This window comes from Galeopterus variegatus, unplaced genomic scaffold, assembly GCF_000696425.1.
Source record: "Galeopterus variegatus unplaced genomic scaffold, G_variegatus-3.0.2 Scaffold1088, whole genome shotgun sequence".
Classification (NCBI taxonomy): domain Eukaryota; kingdom Metazoa; phylum Chordata; class Mammalia; order Dermoptera; family Cynocephalidae; genus Galeopterus; species Galeopterus variegatus.
In genome coordinates this window covers 374425-392830 of record NW_007727199.1, presented here as the reverse complement: position 1 = coordinate 392830, position 18406 = coordinate 374425, and the positions used below count along the sequence as shown (strand labels likewise).

General features: G+C 37.5%; 1 protein-coding gene across 1 annotated transcript in view; it reads left to right on the top strand.

Annotated features, from left to right (window-relative positions):
- Positions 1 to 18406, top strand: part of LOC103592098 (chromosome unknown open reading frame, human C11orf49) — a 208402-nt gene that overhangs the window by 23819 nt on the left and 166177 nt on the right. Inside the window, exon 2 of the mRNA XM_008574696.1 lies at positions 13741 to 13843. Coding sequence (XP_008572918.1) covers positions 13741 to 13843 — 103 coding nt within the window. The remainder of the gene's footprint in view (positions 1 to 13740; positions 13844 to 18406) is intronic.

The window sequence follows — 18406 nt, the reverse complement described above, 5'->3', positions numbered from 1 at the left end:
GGGGGGGTGGGGAAGAAGATATAACAACTATACTTTTATGAAGTTGTTACAACAAGCAAACGGAAAGGACATTCTTGGGTGGGAGGGGAGAGAGGGAGGAGGGAGGGAGGTGTTGGTGATGGGCCATAATAATCAAATACGTTGTATATTGACAAAATAAAAATTTATCGAAAAAAAAATAAAACGGAGGGGAGAGAGGGAGGAGGGAGGGAGGTGTTGGTGATGGGCCATAATAATCAAATACGTTATATATTGACAAAATAAAAATTTATCGAAAAAAAAAATAAAACAGCAAAATAAAAATTTATCGAAAAAAAAATAAAACAATATATCCATATATTCATATAATGCTGTGGCACAGATTGCTAGTTGCCAACCCCAGTAGCCTCTTCCTCCTTAGAAACACATTCCTTTTAATCTCAGCAATGTTTGCATAAAGAAATATTTATAATTTAAAAGCAAAGTACTTCATTAAATTTTGAAAAATATGATATTACGAAAAGCAAAAAAGGAAAGAAAAATGAGAAAGGAGAAATCCTAGAAAATATCAGGGGTATATTGATTTAATTTGGACCTTCTTATATCTACATATCTTAAGTTCTTTTCACTTTATCTTTTCTCATGTCTGAGGAAATCAAAATATTCAGTTGTTGCCATGATTTATTTTACTTGCTTTGCTTGGGCATTGTGGTTAGAGATGGAAATATGGAAAACTTCACAGCTACATTTGAGCAAGCCCAGGAACTTTGCATCACTGAATCAAGAGGGGGAAAAATGAAGAAAGACTTCAAGTTCTTTACCTGTAAATTGATGGAAGTTGAACAATATAATCTTAAAATCCTCTACTTTCTTAAGCTTTTTTAATTCAAGAGCAGTGGTGGAGAGAATGGTGATGAAGTGTCTGGCTACTACTTCCAAGTCAAGTACAATCCAGAAAGGCCAATGGGACAGAATCTGTGGGAAGACAGGTGATTTCAGGTTTTGGTGAAGAGGAATAGTGTGTTTAATGGAAATTGAGGGGGACAAGGAATTTTTAGGTCAGGAGGTTTAACGAGTCATCATTATTTGTTGCAGGGCTTAAGGAGAGTGGTAGGAAAAAAGAAAATGGACCATGTGCTCCTAGGAGGAGAGATGTGGGTTCTTGGGTTGTTTTTTAACATGTAGGCCATGAACCGTCAGAGCTATAGATGAGTTTTAGGAGGTTCTTGAATGCTCTTAAGTTATACACAGCATATTAAGTTATATCCATTTTTCTGTGAGGAATAATCTGTAGCTTTAATCAGAGATTCTTATCATAACCTGACTAAAAACCACTCACTCTTAAAAATAGATGATAAAGACTCCAGATGATTAAAAATGGAGAAAGAGTGACACTTCGGTGGTCCCACAGTGGGTGAATATGGTCATTGTGATATTGTATTTTTAGAGTAAGCTAGGTTTCAATCACTAAAAAAAAAAAAAAGTGGGAAATATATATAGGATGAAGGGGAATTTGCTGTCATATAGTTGGGTCTTGGTTTGCCATTATCAGCTGTGTGATCTTGGACAAATGACATAACCTCCCTAAGGCTCAATTTCCTTAACTGTAAAATGGGGATAATAAGTATCTACTTTAAATGGTAGTTGTGAAGATTAAATGAGACAATGTAGGTTGAGCACATAGTACAATACTTGGTATACATTAGGTATTTGGTGACCCTCTCCTCCCACGAGGCTTTTTATTTTCCATATTTATTTTAAGGCCCTTATTGTATATTTCACTTTGAATGACTGGTCCTCAGCAAGTCCATCTTCAGAGAACTACTCAGTGATGCTCACGTTCAAGAATACCATATCCTGTTAAGTGGTTAGCTTAAAGGCTCTTTCCCATACAGATTTGCAAGCCCAGTGTGTAAAAATCACACATTGCACTTGTTGCCTGGCAGCACGTGTCCCTGAGTGGTAGTACATGGCTTGCATTGTAATGTTATCAGAGCTGGGGCCAGCTGGCTGGACATGTACTACCACATGGGCAGGGACTCCATTCCTCAACAAAACAGCAGTCAGCACTAGGGTTAACAGAAAATGACAAACCAGGCATGGATGAGGGAGGCGCCAGCAGAGCAGCGGGATGTCCTTTGATTTGCTTCTGTTATTTGCATGTCTTTCTTGTGATGTCTGTGAAATGTTCAGAATGACAAAGTTTTTAAAAGACCTGCTGACTCCGCCTGGAAAATGTGAAAAACCTCCCGTTTAGAGACCTATTATGTCCAGCTAGCCTGCATTTTCTATATCTTTTTCTTCATTTTTTATTAATGCAAACATTTGCATGAAGACAGAACCTTTGTTTCTTAAAGAGTTCATCTGCTCCTGCTGCTTACTGGCCCTGCCATGCAAGAGCACAACAGAACCTTTGTTACTCTTTCAGCAAAGCTGTTTATGAACGGTAGCTTACTGAGGACTGCTTCCTGTGCTGTGTGCTTCCATTTTGTCTAAAAAGAAAAAAAGAAAATAGTTCTTAGGAGTGAAAAGAATTTGGACTCTCTTTTATTCAAGCCCGGGATGTTGAAATGACAAGTAGCCCCCAAATTTGTGAGGAACTGGTAATTGCATCAAATGCATTATTTTACTTTACCTTGAACATAATGAGGCTCTTAGTAACAATAGAAAGAACAAGTGCCTTGAACAAGTGCGCTGGAATAGAGAGAAGGAACAGTAAAAAGGCAACAGAAAGAGTGGTTGAGAACAGGACAAAAGTGGCTTCCTGTAAGAACCCTAATGTTGCAACAGAATGTGTTTTGGTACTTAGTGTTTCCCACCTGGGAGGCATAGTCCTGAAATGGTTGAGCTGAATAAAAAATAGCACCACAGTTTATAAATAGTGGATACAGTTTATGCATTCATTCAGTAAATATTTGAATGACTATGTGGAAAACACTGAATAGTCCCGAACATTAAAGGAGATAAATGACAAATGAGTCATGGTACCTCTCTGTCTTTAAAGAGCTGGATGTCTAATGAAGAAGATAACACATGTATAACAAGTAACTCTCTATCAAGGTAGAAAGTACCATTGGAAATATTTAAAGGAAGTGTTTATAGGGAGTTCAGGAAAAGGAAAGATTCCTTCTGGCTGGGAGGGAATCAGGGAAAGCTTCATAAAGTAGGTGGCATTTGAGTTGGGCCTGGCAGGAAAGGTAGGATTGGACATTGCAACATTCCTAAAAGTGATGAGTCAAGAATTATGTTAGTCTGGTAAAATAGATCCAAAGTATATTTTTATAGGGTACTTTGGTGGTGTTTTATACCATTAAATTAGACAATATGTTAAGTGTTGGCATGAGTTTTCTGTGTAAATAAATGTGGGCCTCCCTATCTAGCCTACGCTGTTCAAATCATTCACCCCATATGTTTTTTGTGAACTTTGACCTATGCCTCTGGGGCATCTATAATTATCTACAATAGCATCTTTTACTTTCATAATAAAAATAGAAACTCAAAGGGCTTATTGAACATTATTACAACCATATCCCATAAGCAGGGTGTGTGGATATAGTTTTTATTGGGGATTTGACACGTGAGACTCTCATTTGAAAAAGAATCCCCCTGGGCCGGCCCATAGAGTGTGGTGCTGATAACACCAAGGCCACAGGTTAAGATCCCCTTACCCATCATCTTTATTAAAAAAAAAAAAAAAGACAAAGAATCCCCATCTTCATACCGAGGCAGTATCAATATCAACTAGAAGAGAGAAGATTGGGAATTTTAAGCCCATGAGTTTTGGGCTACCTTAAATTAGAACGCTTCCATATCTTCTTGTCATTAGAAAAAATCAGATCCTGTTATTGTTATCTCAGTTGCTGTGAATGCCAACTAATTTTTATGTAATATTTTTAATGTAAAACGCCAAGTAAATTATATTATTGCATTAATATCACTAATCTGTATATTCATTGTTAAATTGCATATTACCAATTTAATAATCTGTAAATTTAATGATAATCTGTAAATACATGGTTTGCCCCCAAAGGTTACAACTTTTGATGACAATATAGAAAAATTAATTTTCACCCTGTTACTACTTCCCTGCCTGACATGACATTATGAGCAACACATGTTTTACTCCGTGTTTGTCAATTTACAAGGTTTTTTTTTAACCCATTGTGCTTTCTGGAAAATAATTTTGTAAATGTTTATGTAGTTGATTTGATAACTATACTGCTCTCTGAGTAACTAGTTTTGCAAAATTATTGTCATGACAATTATTACTTGGGTTTTTCATGTAATATTCAGGAAGTACATTTTCTTATGGTCTGCTGAGTGCTTTTGGTTTGAACTTCTATGAAAGCCTTAAAAAAAAAGATTCTGTTGGCCGGCCCGGTGGCACACTGCTACAGTGCGCCACTTGGGAGTGCGGCGGCGCTCCCGCCCAGGGTTCGGATCCCACATACAGACCGGTTCCGCTCACGGGCTGAGCGAGGGGCGGGCGCAGCACCGAGGGTTGCGATCCCGTTGCCGGTCCCGGTCCAGTACGGGCGTGACACTGAGGGTTGCGGTCCGTTGCCGGACACGAAAAAAAGAGACAAAAAGGAAAAAAAAAAAAAAAGATTCTGTAGTTTCTGGCACTTGAAATTGCACGACTGAACAACTAATTCTGAATTATGAGATTTAGACTGGATATTGAGGCAGTAGAATTTAAGCACGTAACTTTAATTGACCTCCCAAAAATATGAAAAAATCACCAGTTTTAGGAAGGAGAAGGGAATAAGGAGGGATTAATGGTTGACCAGAGACTGTTTGAATGTCAAGGCACTCAACTTTGCACAGCTATTAACTGGTACAATATCTCTTTTGTTTGGGGTAAATAGACTTTAATTTTTCATCCTCTACTTTACATAGAGATCTTTAGTCACCTCTTGTTTTCTGGTTGTCACAGGTGATGTTAGCTTTGTTGCCTCAGGCATGTCTTCTAGCATTTGAGCTTGACTAACTGTATAGCAGCACTTTGGTGGTTTGTATGCATAGATGCAATATATTAATTTTGTTTTATAATTAACTATTAATGTAAAAGATCTTTTCTTAATCTGTAAATTTGTTCTCAGAAAATTCCATTTGATACATGTCATACTGCATAGCTCTTTAAGGGTGACAAAAGGCCTGGGTTCAAAGCCTGTCTCTGCTGCTTACCAGCCCTTTAACCTTGGATGAATTACATTTCTGAGTCTCTCTTTTTTTCATCTATAAAATGGGGATAAAATAAAAGTATCTAATTCATATGATTGTGAGGATTAAGTGAATTAATACTCATAAAATGCTTAGAATAGCATCTTGCACATAAAACTTAATAAATGTTGGCTGTCATTATTACATTTGTAGGTTGAACTACTATTAAATAAATCTTGTAATGATCAAGAGCTATTAAAGGAGGGAGGCCTCCTGCATTTATATCAAAGATGTTTCTCAAGATCTTGATCTACAGTGATTCATTTACAATTTTTTTCTGGGGGCCCAAAGTTAAACTGATGCTCAGCTGTTTTATATTCAGAGCTGGTTAGTGTTTAGAGAGGCCTGATTTTTAGTTAATATTTCTACTTTATTTTTCTCTACTGCAAGTTTTAAATTTCTTTTTATGCTATACTCACTATATTAATTATGAAATCATGATTTTGATAAGGGATGCAATGAACTTAAACTAAACATACCAGAAGAAAATATAGGATAATTGGTTTATACGCTTGTAGTAGAGGACTTTTTGAACAGAAAGCAAAGCACACAAAAACAGCCATAGATGAATACTTTTGGATATATCAACATTTAAAACTTCTGTACAAGAGAAAAGCCATAAGGTGGACGTATATATTTGCAACATATATAGAATTGGAAAAATCTACAAATCAAGAAGAAAAAAGACAACCAGAGAGGATTATTGGCAAAGGATGCTAGTAGGTTATTCACAGAAGAAGAAATACAAATAAACATGAAAACATTCTTAACTTTATTTGTAATCAAGAAAACTAAAATTAAAGCAACAGAGAAGCTATTTTATAGTTATTAAATTGGCAGAATTACAAAGTCTTAGATCAAGGGTAGTGAAAACAGATTCTTTTATGGTGAGTAGGAGTGTAAACTGGAATAACCACTTAGTAAAAGCAATTATCTATATCCAGTAAACATGAAGATGTATACATTCTGTGAAATGCCAATTCCATTTCTGAGGTATCTGTCTCAGAAAAACTCTTGCATATATGCACAGGGAAACATGTACAAGAATGTTCAACACAGCACAGTTTCTTATAGTGAAAACATAGAAACAATCTAAATAATTTATCAAGAGGGAAGTATTTACCACTGGGAAATATCAAAAGGGAAAGTTGGTTCCATATTTTTTCATAATAGATCTCCAGACATTGTTGAGTGAAGAAAGCAACGTGCAGAAAAGTATGTAATTTACCTAAAAACAGCTTAAAATTTAAAAACAAAACAGGCTCACAAACTATTTTTCTGTTTTTGAAAGTATGCATCGCAAACTGATAGCAGTTGTTATCTATGGGAACAGGAAGTGGTCTTTAGCTTTTTCTATGTTGTTTGAACCTTTAAGGAGAATACATATGTAATCAGAAATAGACATTTTTTATTTATTTTTTATTTTATTTTATTATTTTTTAAAAAAATTTTATTGAATAAAAATTGTACATATTTGGGGGGTTCAACATTGAGATATGTTGATCAAATCAATATTACTAGTATATATATTGTTACAAATCATAATTATTCTTTATGCCTTTTGTCCAATCTCTCCCCATACCCCTTTCCCTCCCTCCTCCCTGCTCTAATTACCCTAGATTTCTTTTCTCCCTCTGAAAGAATAATTGTTACTCTGTTGATTTGTTGTCTAGATGATCTGTCCCATGCTGAGAGGTATGATCAGGTCCCCCAATATTATCATGGAGCAGATGCTTCTTCTTCTGTCACTCTGAAATGGGCTTTGTGGGGAGAGACGTCCTCTTCTTTATCTCTGCTGATGACTCTCCTTGTGTCAATGCACTCCAGTGGCTGGTAGACCATCTGCATGCTGGTTGTGGCATCTAGCCGCTTTCGTGGTAGCCATGGTTATTGTGGTGGCTGTGGTGGGCCACCCACATGGAGGTGATGTTTTTGGCATGTTCCTTTGTGCTGGTGGTGTGCCTGGTTGTGGGGGAGTGTCTGGTCCCTGGCTTCATGCCTTGGGTCACCAAGTGGGCTCCGAGGCAGTAGCATGATGTGCCTGGTTGTGGGAGGGGGGTCTGGTCCTCTTCTCCATACCTTGGGTTCCCTTCTGCATGCCTTGGGTCCCCTTCTCCATGCCTTGGGTCCCTGGGGGGGGGGCCCTGAGGTGCTGGCGTGGTGCCTGGTTGGGGGGGGTCCAGTCTCAACTCCATGCCTCAGGTCCCCTGGTGGGCCCCAAGGCACTGGCACAGCGGAAACAGACATTTTTTAAAATTTAAAGATCATGCCAATACTTTGTCTGATTTACCAATTTAAGCCTCTTGGGGCCCTGGGGGGGGGGGCCCTGAGGTGCTAGCGTGGTGCCTGGTTGGGGGGGGTCCAGTCTCAACTCCATGCCTCAGGTCCCCTGGTGGGCCCCAAGGCACTGGCACAGCGGAAACAGACATTTTTTAAAATTTAAAGATCATGCCAATACTTTGTCTGATTTACCAATTTAAGCCTCTTTTCTAGTATTAACAGTGAAGCTCCAGAAATTTCTAGATAATACAGAATAAGATGGACACATTGTAGGTTTTTGGCTTTTTCTTATTTTGTTTTGCTTTCATTTTTGGTATTGAGAGGTAGTGGGGAGTAGTGGAAAGACATGGGCTTTGGAGTCAAATCTTAGTTTCAATCCTAGCTCAGCCATTTATTTAGACTTTGGGCAGGTTCCTTAACCTCTCTGAGCTACAAAAAAGGCTATTACCTACTTCATTGGGTTGTATAAGAACTATATGTTCTAGTTTTCCTCATTTTCCCATCCCCTTTGGTCAAGGGAAATTGGTCTGTTGTGGTCTAAGATCAAAGATGGTCTCGTATGGATGATAAAATGTTTCACCAGAACACACTGTGTCCCTGTACCAGGACATGCTGGTAAAGATGGATGATGTAAATAATTGATATTAGAGGTCTATTAACTTTTTAAACCTTTAAGCTATATATTTGTACCTCACAAGATTAAATACTAGATCATGTTGGTGATTTATAAATGATATTGAACTTGAAACTTCTATGCAGTTTACATGAGAGGTTATTGGATAACAGGATTACTTTTCTTATCTTGCAGAACAGTTTTAATTTATTTTAACAAGCATATATTTGTGCCAGGGAGCACCTGAATCTCAAGAGGCCTCAAAAAATAAAATAAATAAAAAAACAAAGTAAGCTAAAAAAAGAAGGAAAACAAAGAGGCCTCAAAGATCAGAATGTGTCTCAGGAGGACTCTGGCAAGGAAGGAAAAAGCTAGGTTTAAAGCTGAGTATAGAATATGCTCTACTTTTCACTTACACTGCCATTGCCCTTGTGCGTGTCTATTAATTTCTCATATAGTGATTCATTTGAATATTTTCCCAGTGAGACTTGTTTATTCTGGTGTCAGGACTTTTTATTAAATAATTAAATAATTTAAAAAATAAGAGTGGTCTAACTAATGTTGTAGATGGAAACTTTAGACACCTTAAGCAAAAAATTCCAAATAGGACCCCTTATCACTTAATTCTGAAATAAACAGCTAACACTTTGATAGTATTTCTGCTTGGGAAGAGAGTAAAAAGAAATCGTTTTGGACTTTCCCCCGTTTCCCACAAGTTTAAAGGCTATAGCTGAAATGGCTATATGACTATGTGTATTATTATAGATGTAGAGTTTTATATAGCCCAAGAATCCTTGAAGATAATCTGTAAAAATTCTTGGTTGGATGAGTAGGACTTTAAATAAATGGGTAAGGGACTAATGTTTATTAAGCACTCACTATGTGCCAAATACTATGCTAAGATTTATTACATAGATTATTTAATTTAATCCTCACTACAGTCTTCAGTGGTAGGTACTGTTATTGCCTCAGTTTTACAGGAAAGGGCAGAGAGAATAGGTAACTTGTATAAAGTCTTATAGTAAGTGCCAGAGCTAGAAATCAAATCTAGGTTGGCCTGACTCAAGAGCCCATGTTCTTAACCATTGCAGTAAATTGCTATGCACTTTTAATCTGTGAGTGAGTGTGTAGCAATAATTAATTTGTTACTTTTTGTATATACTGAATGTTTTCTAAAGAAGTAGGTTATTATCAAACATATTCTTAGTATCATACCCATTTTAAAACAGGAGTGACTCTGGTATAAGAAGATTAAGTGATTAGCTTGGGGAGAGTCAACAGAACCAAGAAGTTTCTGATCCACAGTTGCCTTCACTTGCTAGGTTCATATAAGGATCATACAGTGTTTACTTACATTCCCCCTAGACTTTTTGGTACAGCATGAAGTTATAAATGCTTATCTCAGACAATATGCTATCTGAGCAAGACATGGCTGATGGGGCATTAGTGTGGATTTCAGGACAATAGAGCCTTATTGGTACATGTTAAAAAAGTTAATCCTGATCTCATGGAAGTCATAGCAAAGCAGAAGAGGAAAAGCCAATTGTAAATGCTTTTCCAAGAGGGCAGTTTAGGTGCCCAGATATCTTTGCCCTCCAGGGGTGCAGGTGTGCTGTTTTTATTCTTTAATCATTCACATAAATTAAAGCTTATTCCTTTGCATTTAAAAAATAATATAAAACGACACTCTCATGTTTTATTGCCAGGCAAGAGCTTTGAACTTCTGTTTCATTGAAGTTTGATAAACTGTAAGGATTTTCCAGGGTTGGGTGGTACACTTAACCACAGAGGTAACATTGGACTGATAAAGCTGCAGGTGAAGGAACCACCAAGGAACAGCAATTAGAGCTTTGCACTTGGGTGTTGGCTGGTGTGAAATTATCCGCAGGGAGAAACTTTTCCCTACTTCTGACTTTTTAACTCCTTCCCTTCACTCACAGATAAAAAGAGCGCCAGGACTTTCTATTTTCACTTTGTGAACTGGGAATGGGTGGGGTGAATAGTTTGTGGTAGGGTGGTTCTTTTTAAGAAACTTTGAAATTTGGGAACAAGTTCTAACTTCACACAAATGCTGATTGGTGTGCAGGTGTGGACAGGACAGATAGACCAACCTATCCCTCCACATACAAATTAACCTAGATACAAATGGCTCATATCTCTTAGGTGATTTTACTATCAACATACACTAATACCTTTGTGCTCTGTGTAGAATGGAGATAATTTTTACTTCCATAACTGATTATAAAGTGTTACTGATGAGACAGTGTGTTAAAAGCATGGGCTCTTGGTATCAGACAAACCTTTGTTCCAATCTTTACTTCTCTTCCTACTAGCTGTGTAATCTTGAGCAAATTACTTTAATTCTGTGAGTCTCAATTTTCTTATCTGTAAAATAAAAGTATAAAAATACCTATCATAGGATTGTTGTGATAACTACATAAAATAATACATGTAAAACAACACAGTATCTTGCACATTTTTGTTTATAAATTGCACAGGAGCTCAACAGTGGTAGCTATTATTACTTGTAAGATTAAATATCTAATTGGCAGATAAATGTTAAGCAGGTATGGTCCTTTATTTTTCTTTCTTTTCTTTTCTTTCTTTCCTTTTTCCTTTTTTGGTGCAAAGTTTATTTTCCAGAAAATTTCTTTTTTTTTCCTAGGAGGACAAAAGTACTTTGATTCTAACTGCTTTAAAAACATTTCTTCTTAAAGGGCTTTTGCATTGACTTTCAGTCCAAGAGCTAGGGAGGAGAAGCAGCAGAATTTGCTCCTTAGCAGACCACTTTTATTTCTACCATCAAAAAGAAAAAGTCCTGTACTAGCCTTAGGTAGAGCTAAATCATAAAAGGCCACATAGCCCTAGAAAGGAATCTTTTTGTAAGATCAGGATAAGTGGGTAGAAGAAAAGAAGGAAAATACAGAGGTGACAATATAGCTGATTTTAATGTTAATCTGGCCATTTTCCTCCCAATTTAATTTAAACTTAATTATACCAAGTGGTACTTGGAAAACCATTAATGCCAGAAATTGGCATGTATTGTCTCATAGCTTAACTCTCTCAGTTTTGGCTATTTCTTTCTTTCTTTTTTGGTGGCTGGCTGGTACAGGGATCAAACCCTGGACCTTGGCATTATGCACCATGCTGTATCCAACTGAGCTAACCAGCTAGCCTCCTTGGTTATTTCTTAAAGAAGTGGTTTTAGAGTTGGATGAACTGTTGAGTTGATGAAGCATTGATTTTGTTTTCACATCTTTTTTGGGTGGGGTAGTGATGGTTTGCAGTGGTTGATAGTTGTTAGCTTTGGGAAGTACGCTTGTAGATAGAACAAGTCACGGAATATAAACATGTTTCATCTGGGCTTTAGGCTGTGCAATCGTGGTGAAATTAGGTCACCATGGTCACTATTGTCAAGAAGACTCGAGTTCAGCTTGGTAGATAAACTTATTTGTTTTATGAGTTTCACTAAACTACAGAGACTTCAGGAATAGTTTTTTGAAGCACCCAATTTGATAAATTTTAGGTAATTCCTCAATGTTTTCTTGAGGAGTGAAACTGTGAAAGAGGCAAATGTTCACCTTGGCAGCAACTTTATGGAACTGCTTTTTGGCAGGATATTCATCACTGTTGGGAAAATATAGGAAAATGGTCAGGGTCCCTCAGATGTTCAGAATCTTGCTGAGTACTTGATGTAAATAGGCACGTGTGCCCAGGTGTTCCTTGGCTATTGACTAATGTAATTTCATGTGTGCACCCAGGTGTCCTGGGTTATGGACTTAACTATAAAGGACGAGCGGCTCTAAGCCACTGGGCCCCCTCTCGGCCCTGGGATGTCCCCAGGAGGGATTATGGGGGAGGCCGCTACTGCTGCTGGAGGCAGTTGCAGCAAGCTATTGCTGCCAGTGCCCCCAGGACCCTCCCAGAGCCTGCCATCCCTGCTTCTGCAGGCTACTGTAAGCTGCTGCTGAGCTCATGTTGTCTGCTAATGGCTCCCGGGATCTTTCCCAGTTATCCAGCATGGACCTGTGTGTGAGGGGTCTGGTGACCCAGTCTGTACAGTGGTTTTGAAGGGTCTGAGCCCTAGCACTGACAATACAAATGGAAACTTAATATAACTAAAATAATGAAACGTTTTGGCTTTAGTTATGAAATGCCTAGCCGTACAATTAGTGTAGCTATTGCCTCATCCCGACAACTGACGTAGTCATGTAGCTAGTCACATAGCTTTACGATCACTTTGGCTTTTTTGTTTCTCATTGCTCTAGAAGGAAGTGTTTTTTGTTTTTTTTAAATTTTTGGATGGTAAATGGGTACTCGGGATTGGAAGCTATGGTAAAGTTTGCCAGAATACTGTTGTCAAAGGTATCATTGATAAAATTCATGGAATGGAAAGAAGCATTTTTGGAGCACCTGGTACATGAGCAGCTCTGGCCTATATTTATTGAAGCAACCCCCCAAGAACCCTTTGAGATAGGTTAAGAAAGTATATTATCAAGCATGTACTATGTGCTAGGCACTGTGGTGTTTTACATGCATTATCTTATTTAATTCTCATAACCCTATAATGTTGGTACTATTATTATCCACATTTTACAATGAGGAAATAGGCTTAGAGGGTAATTTGCTCAAGGTCACACAGCTAGGATGTTGTAGGGCTGAGAATGGAACTCAGGTGCCTCAACTCCAAAGCCCAAGTTCTTAACCAGTGATTCCTAAACTTCAGAATACATAAGAAGCACCATGGGTATTTGTTAAAAATTATAGAGATCCAGTTAGAAATTTAAGGTCACTAAGTCTGGAATGGTGCCAGACTATAAGTCTGCATTTTTAACAGGGCACCTCAGGTGATTCAGATCAAGAAGTTGGTTATCATTCTTTGAGGCACAGTATTAATTTATATTGCTTTCCACTCTTGATAAAAAAGAAAACAGGTGCTGATTAAGTAACTTTCCAAGATTAAGCTACCAAAGATGGAGCCATGATTCAAACCCAGGTCTGTCTAACCCTAATACTCACACTCCTTATTACAAGCGCATTATTAATTCATACATTTCCTAATCACAACAAATGCAGAAAAGATGATATCTAACAAATTGAGCCATGCAGATTTCACGGTCTTGTTATTTACCAAGGTTAATAACTTACACATACACCAGTACTGAAATTTTCATGGTCCTTAAACTTTTTCAGTGTCTTTTTTTTCAATGAAAGAACTGAGTTTTCTTTACAATCAGATCATCCACGCTTCAGGCGTGGAATCACTAACTTCCTGGAATAAGTTTCTGAGACATGAAAAAGTAAAAGAGGGTGGAAGGAGGTGAAAAGAAAAGAACTTCCAGGTGTATCTGCTAAATAATGCCAAAGCTCCTCTTCAACCCACCCTCATCTCTGAAAGAATGAAGGGTTGATGGTGATACTAACAGCCGGTCAGATGGCAGTAGGTTATGGTCTACATTATCTCCTATTCTACCCTTTGAGAGCATAGCTCAGTAAGGGCCAGCAAGGTTGGTTTGCCTATTCCATTCCACTTTTTAGGGCAGAGCTAACTCCTTGATTGACTTACATGGCCTCCTACTGGGATTGGGAGAACTTTTTATTTTAATTGCTCTCACTTTCTCTTTCTCTCTTGCTTTTGTTTGCAGCTCAGCGACATGTCCTCACGTACATGGAGGATGCAGTGTGCCAGCTGCTAGAGAACAGGGAGGATATTAGCCAATATGGCATTGCCAGGTTCTTCACTGAATAGTAAGTACATGAATGCTTTGCTAATAGGGTGAACTCAGAGGAGGCAGTTGGAAGCAAGCAGGGTACATGGAGAATAGAACAGGATAATGTTGATTATGTAGTGGCAGTGAATGTTTAGTTTTGTTAGGTTGGTCTAGGGCTGCCCAAACATGTTTTGGAGCATGCCTTTGGTGCAGCTGGTTTTGTCCAGTGATATGTCTCATGAATGGTCATGCCTATAGTAGCTTAACTACTGTGTGTTTGATCTATTAGGTCTGTTTTTTTAGGTCCCTCTTATAATTTTAAACTGTCTTTTTTATTCAAAATATTCACTCTGATTTCCTTTAGTTGATGTTTACTTAGCCTGTGTTTTTCATGGCTGGCTTTTCTCATAGAATTGTTTAAGATGATGTTCCTCTGCAGTTTTCCTTTTACAGGATGTTCTGTCAATCACTTAATAATTTAAGAGTATTTCTAGAGTGAGATGTTTTTCATGGATTATATTTTTGAAGAGTCATGCTTCTTTGCAAAGAATGCTAGATGTGTGTAAAAGTCATAATGATTACTACTTTTTGAATATCACTGAACTGTTTTTAGGCTGAATAAGATAATCACTTTAAAACTCCTTAGTCTTCGTGAAAGTATGCGCTAAAGAAATACACAGCATTATTTTTATTTTGTTGTAAATATGCCATTACATACATATAATTATTTGAATTCTGTTTCCTTTTTTACTGGTTTATTGGGAACAGTCTAAGACAGGAAGGATAGGTACCCTTTTACAGGCTTCAATTTTCAGTGAATCATGAACTCAAGTTCATCTTTCTTGAAGATAGATTTTTTTTTTTCCTTTCTGATCTCCAGAGGCTCCTTGAAGATTAGACAGCTATTCTAATGGCCTAATCTTGGGCTGCTGTTAGGGGAATACTTGACTTTCTGTACTCTTTTGCTGAGCTGGAGGTTCCTGTAAATAAAATCTAGATTTCTTATGGATTTGAATTTTAAGTTCCTGGGAAAAACAAGCTTTATGGGAGGAGAGCTGGTCCTTTCTCTCAGTCTTCTAAAGGAGGATGTAGTAGAGAAAGGAATCTTACTTGTTCTCATGGTGTGGGCTGAAGCAAATGAGGTAGGCAGGGAATGAAGACTGAGATTGAATAGCCTTGCTTGCTTTTACAGAACTGACAAGCCTAGGGGTCAAGTTTCTAGGCCATTTAATCTACACCAGCACTCTTGAGGCTCCTTGCCAAGTGAAATATGACTCTGCTGAGGGTAATGCTTCTTCCTTGCTGTTTTCTTGTTACTCCCCCATCCCTTGCTCCATCTCCTTTGTAAGTCTTCTCCCTATTACACTGGTTCCTTGAGGGTAAGCTTCATTTTTTCTTCATCTTTGTATTCCCAGTACTTGGCATGATTCTTAGCATATAATAGATGTTAGATAAATATTTGCTGAATCTACAGCTGTATCTGTATTTTAAGTTATTGTGTACTTTCTACTCTTATTCTTGACCTTGTTATAATGACTGTTTTCTTTTTTTTCTTCTCTTTGTTGTAGATTCTTTTTGGTAAAGTTCTATATTCTGTAATTTATGAAGCTGTATACCATGTGTCTAGCACTCCAAAAGTGAACCCACTGATCTATGTAACTGATACTGCACTCTAGAGAACCAATAGTAAGGCTTATAACTGTTTCAGAATGCTATCGACTGTAGGTAGCTTTTTTTTTTTTTTGGCTTTTTGGCTTTTTGTCTTTTTTTTCCGAGTCCGGCAACGGATCGCAACCCTTAGTGTTGCCCCCGTACCGGACCGGGGACCGGCAACGGGATCGCAAGCCTCGGTGTTACTCCCGTGCCTCGCTCAGCCAGTGAACATGCTCTGTTTTTAGACATAAGCTCTCTGCCGGCCAGCCTGCTTCACAAACTGAAGAACACACAATAGCAATTAACTAGAAAGATACATTGGTGCACATGCACACTAAGTCCACCCTCACACAACCTGTTTACAAGAAATGTCCAGAGAGCCTGACTAAATTATCCTATTTTCCCCACATACACCAAGAAATAATATACTAAACTTTTCATAGCAGCATTATTTATAACAGAAAAATCTAGGAACCAGACAAATATTTATCAACAGGAGAATGAATAAATAAATTGTTAGATAGTAAACACAGTAGAGTATCTTCACTAGTAATGATGAATAAACTGTAGCTACAAGCAACAACATGAATGAATTCTAAAATATATGTCCAGCAATATAATATTGAACAAAAATAGCAATACAAAGACAATGTACAATATGATACCATTATTGGTAATATTAAAAACAAGCACAGTTAATTAATGTATTTTTCAAGCATAATACATATGTCATAAAATTATTCTAAGGAAGGCAAGGGTAAACAAACACAAAATTCAGGATAACAAATACTCCTGGAAAGAGGCAGAGTAATGGGGTGGGGAGGGGCACATATATGCAAGTAACTAAAGTTAATTGACAAGAATTTTGGATTCTTATAAATTGACTGGAAAGTTAGACTGAATGGTCTCCAAATTATTTCTCAAAATGAACCAAAATGCTGTTTGCAAAAAATGAAATATACTTAATTGGTGATTGTGTTAGTCATTTATCTTATTAATAATATTATTGAGCTCTGGCATGATCAGATCTGGTTCTATTCTAACCACAGCAGTTTAATGAATAAACAAACACGATCAAAGCAATGGCTCTTCGACTGGGGTTAAAGACCAACTGTTTGATGCTTATAAGATGAAGTCAAACTGCCCATTTGCCAGTGATGACATGATCCTATATAGAGGAAAACCTAAAGACTCTACCAAAAAACTCCTAGAGCTGATAAACAATTTCAGTAATGTTGCAGGATACAAAAATCAACTCTCAAAAATCAGTAGTATTTTTATTTTCCAATAACAAACTAGCAGAAAAAGAAATCAAACAGGTATACCTTCGACTTGATGATTTCCATTCCTTTGGATATATTCCCAGCAGTGGGATAGCTGGGTCATATGGTAGATCTATCTGCAACTGTTTGAGGAACCTCCATACCATTTTCCATAGAGGCTGCACCATTTTGCAGTCCCACCAACAATGTATGAGAGTTCCTTTTTCTCCGCAACCTTGCCAACAGGCCTAACCAGATAATATTTTGAGGTCTCTTCTAGCTATAATTTCTACAATTCTTGAATCCTCCCTTATGAACTATACTCCACAGGCTTATTACATAGCCTTGTCTGGTGACCTTAGTTCATTGCCATTTAAATGTTTAGTATTGGCCTTTTTGGAGGTACAATTGGAACTGGCTCTAAATAGCAGGAAGCATGATATTTTAAAATATGTTAAACTGTGCACTTAACGTCTCACAGTTTCAGATTCACACCTTCAGATTTTCATGCATTTAATTATGGGTGATTTTCCTTTAAATAATGATAAAAGTACTCTTTGAAATTGTTTTTGGAATGCTTTTCTGCTGATTTTCTTCTCTGGATCTGCTTGCCCTCTCACCTGTGCTGTCACCCCTTGGTTGTTGATGTTTTTAAACAAGTCCATGATTGTTCCAGCAAATTTGGACAAACTGTCAGACAGGAGTGGCTGAGCTGTATGGTGTGGATGTCTGTAAGGCTGTGAGCTCTGTAGATCATATTCCTCTAGACACTCTGGATACTAAATCCTAGAGGACTTTTTTTAATGTTGCATGTGACCTCTACCTCTGAATGTTGTCCTTGAACCAGTGGAAGGTAAAAGGAATTAATATTTAGAGGTGCTACTCCAAGAATAGACCAAGTGCCAGCACCAGGTCAGGACCTCTGAAGAAATACATCCAAGAAAATGAGGCTAGACTAGCTGTAACTTAGAAACCACAGCAGAGTGTGACCAGATTTTTGTGGTAAAGATAAAATGAGAAATGTGGCTTTTTAAGACATTGGAAAATAATGATGAGAGAAAAACAGGCTGAAATTTGAGAATTCCTGTCACAATTGGGAACTGTCCTTCATAGGCTAAATTGATAGTTACAACACTGTGGCATCAGGGAGCTTGACCTCCCCACACTAATATAGAAAAGAATGGTCTTCTGTGGTCTTGGCTGGTGAGCCCAGGAGGGCTCTTTCTTGTGATCAAGTGTCTTGTTTTTGTATTTTTAAATGATGATTTTAGTTTTTTGGTGAAGTTTTGTTAATGATTATTTTGGTTGTAAGGAAAAGAAGTACACAGATGAAGTACCTTCATTGACAGAGGTTTATTTTAAGGATACCTGAGAACATAAGACTGCATTCATTCATGAATTCATTCATTCACTAATTATTTTTGAACACCTACTCTATGCCTATATATACTAGGCAATGGGAGGGTAGTGGTGAACAAGACAAATAAGTGCCTACCCCTCATGAACCTAGTATTTTAATGAGGGAGATAGTCAATAAACAAGCAAACTGATCATGATGAGAATAGCTAACAGGTAAGAAATACTTACTGTGTATTAGGCACTGTTCTAAACATATAATATGTATTATCTCATTTAATCGTCACAGTACTATGAGGTACAGTGTAAGTATTGTCAGCATTTACTCA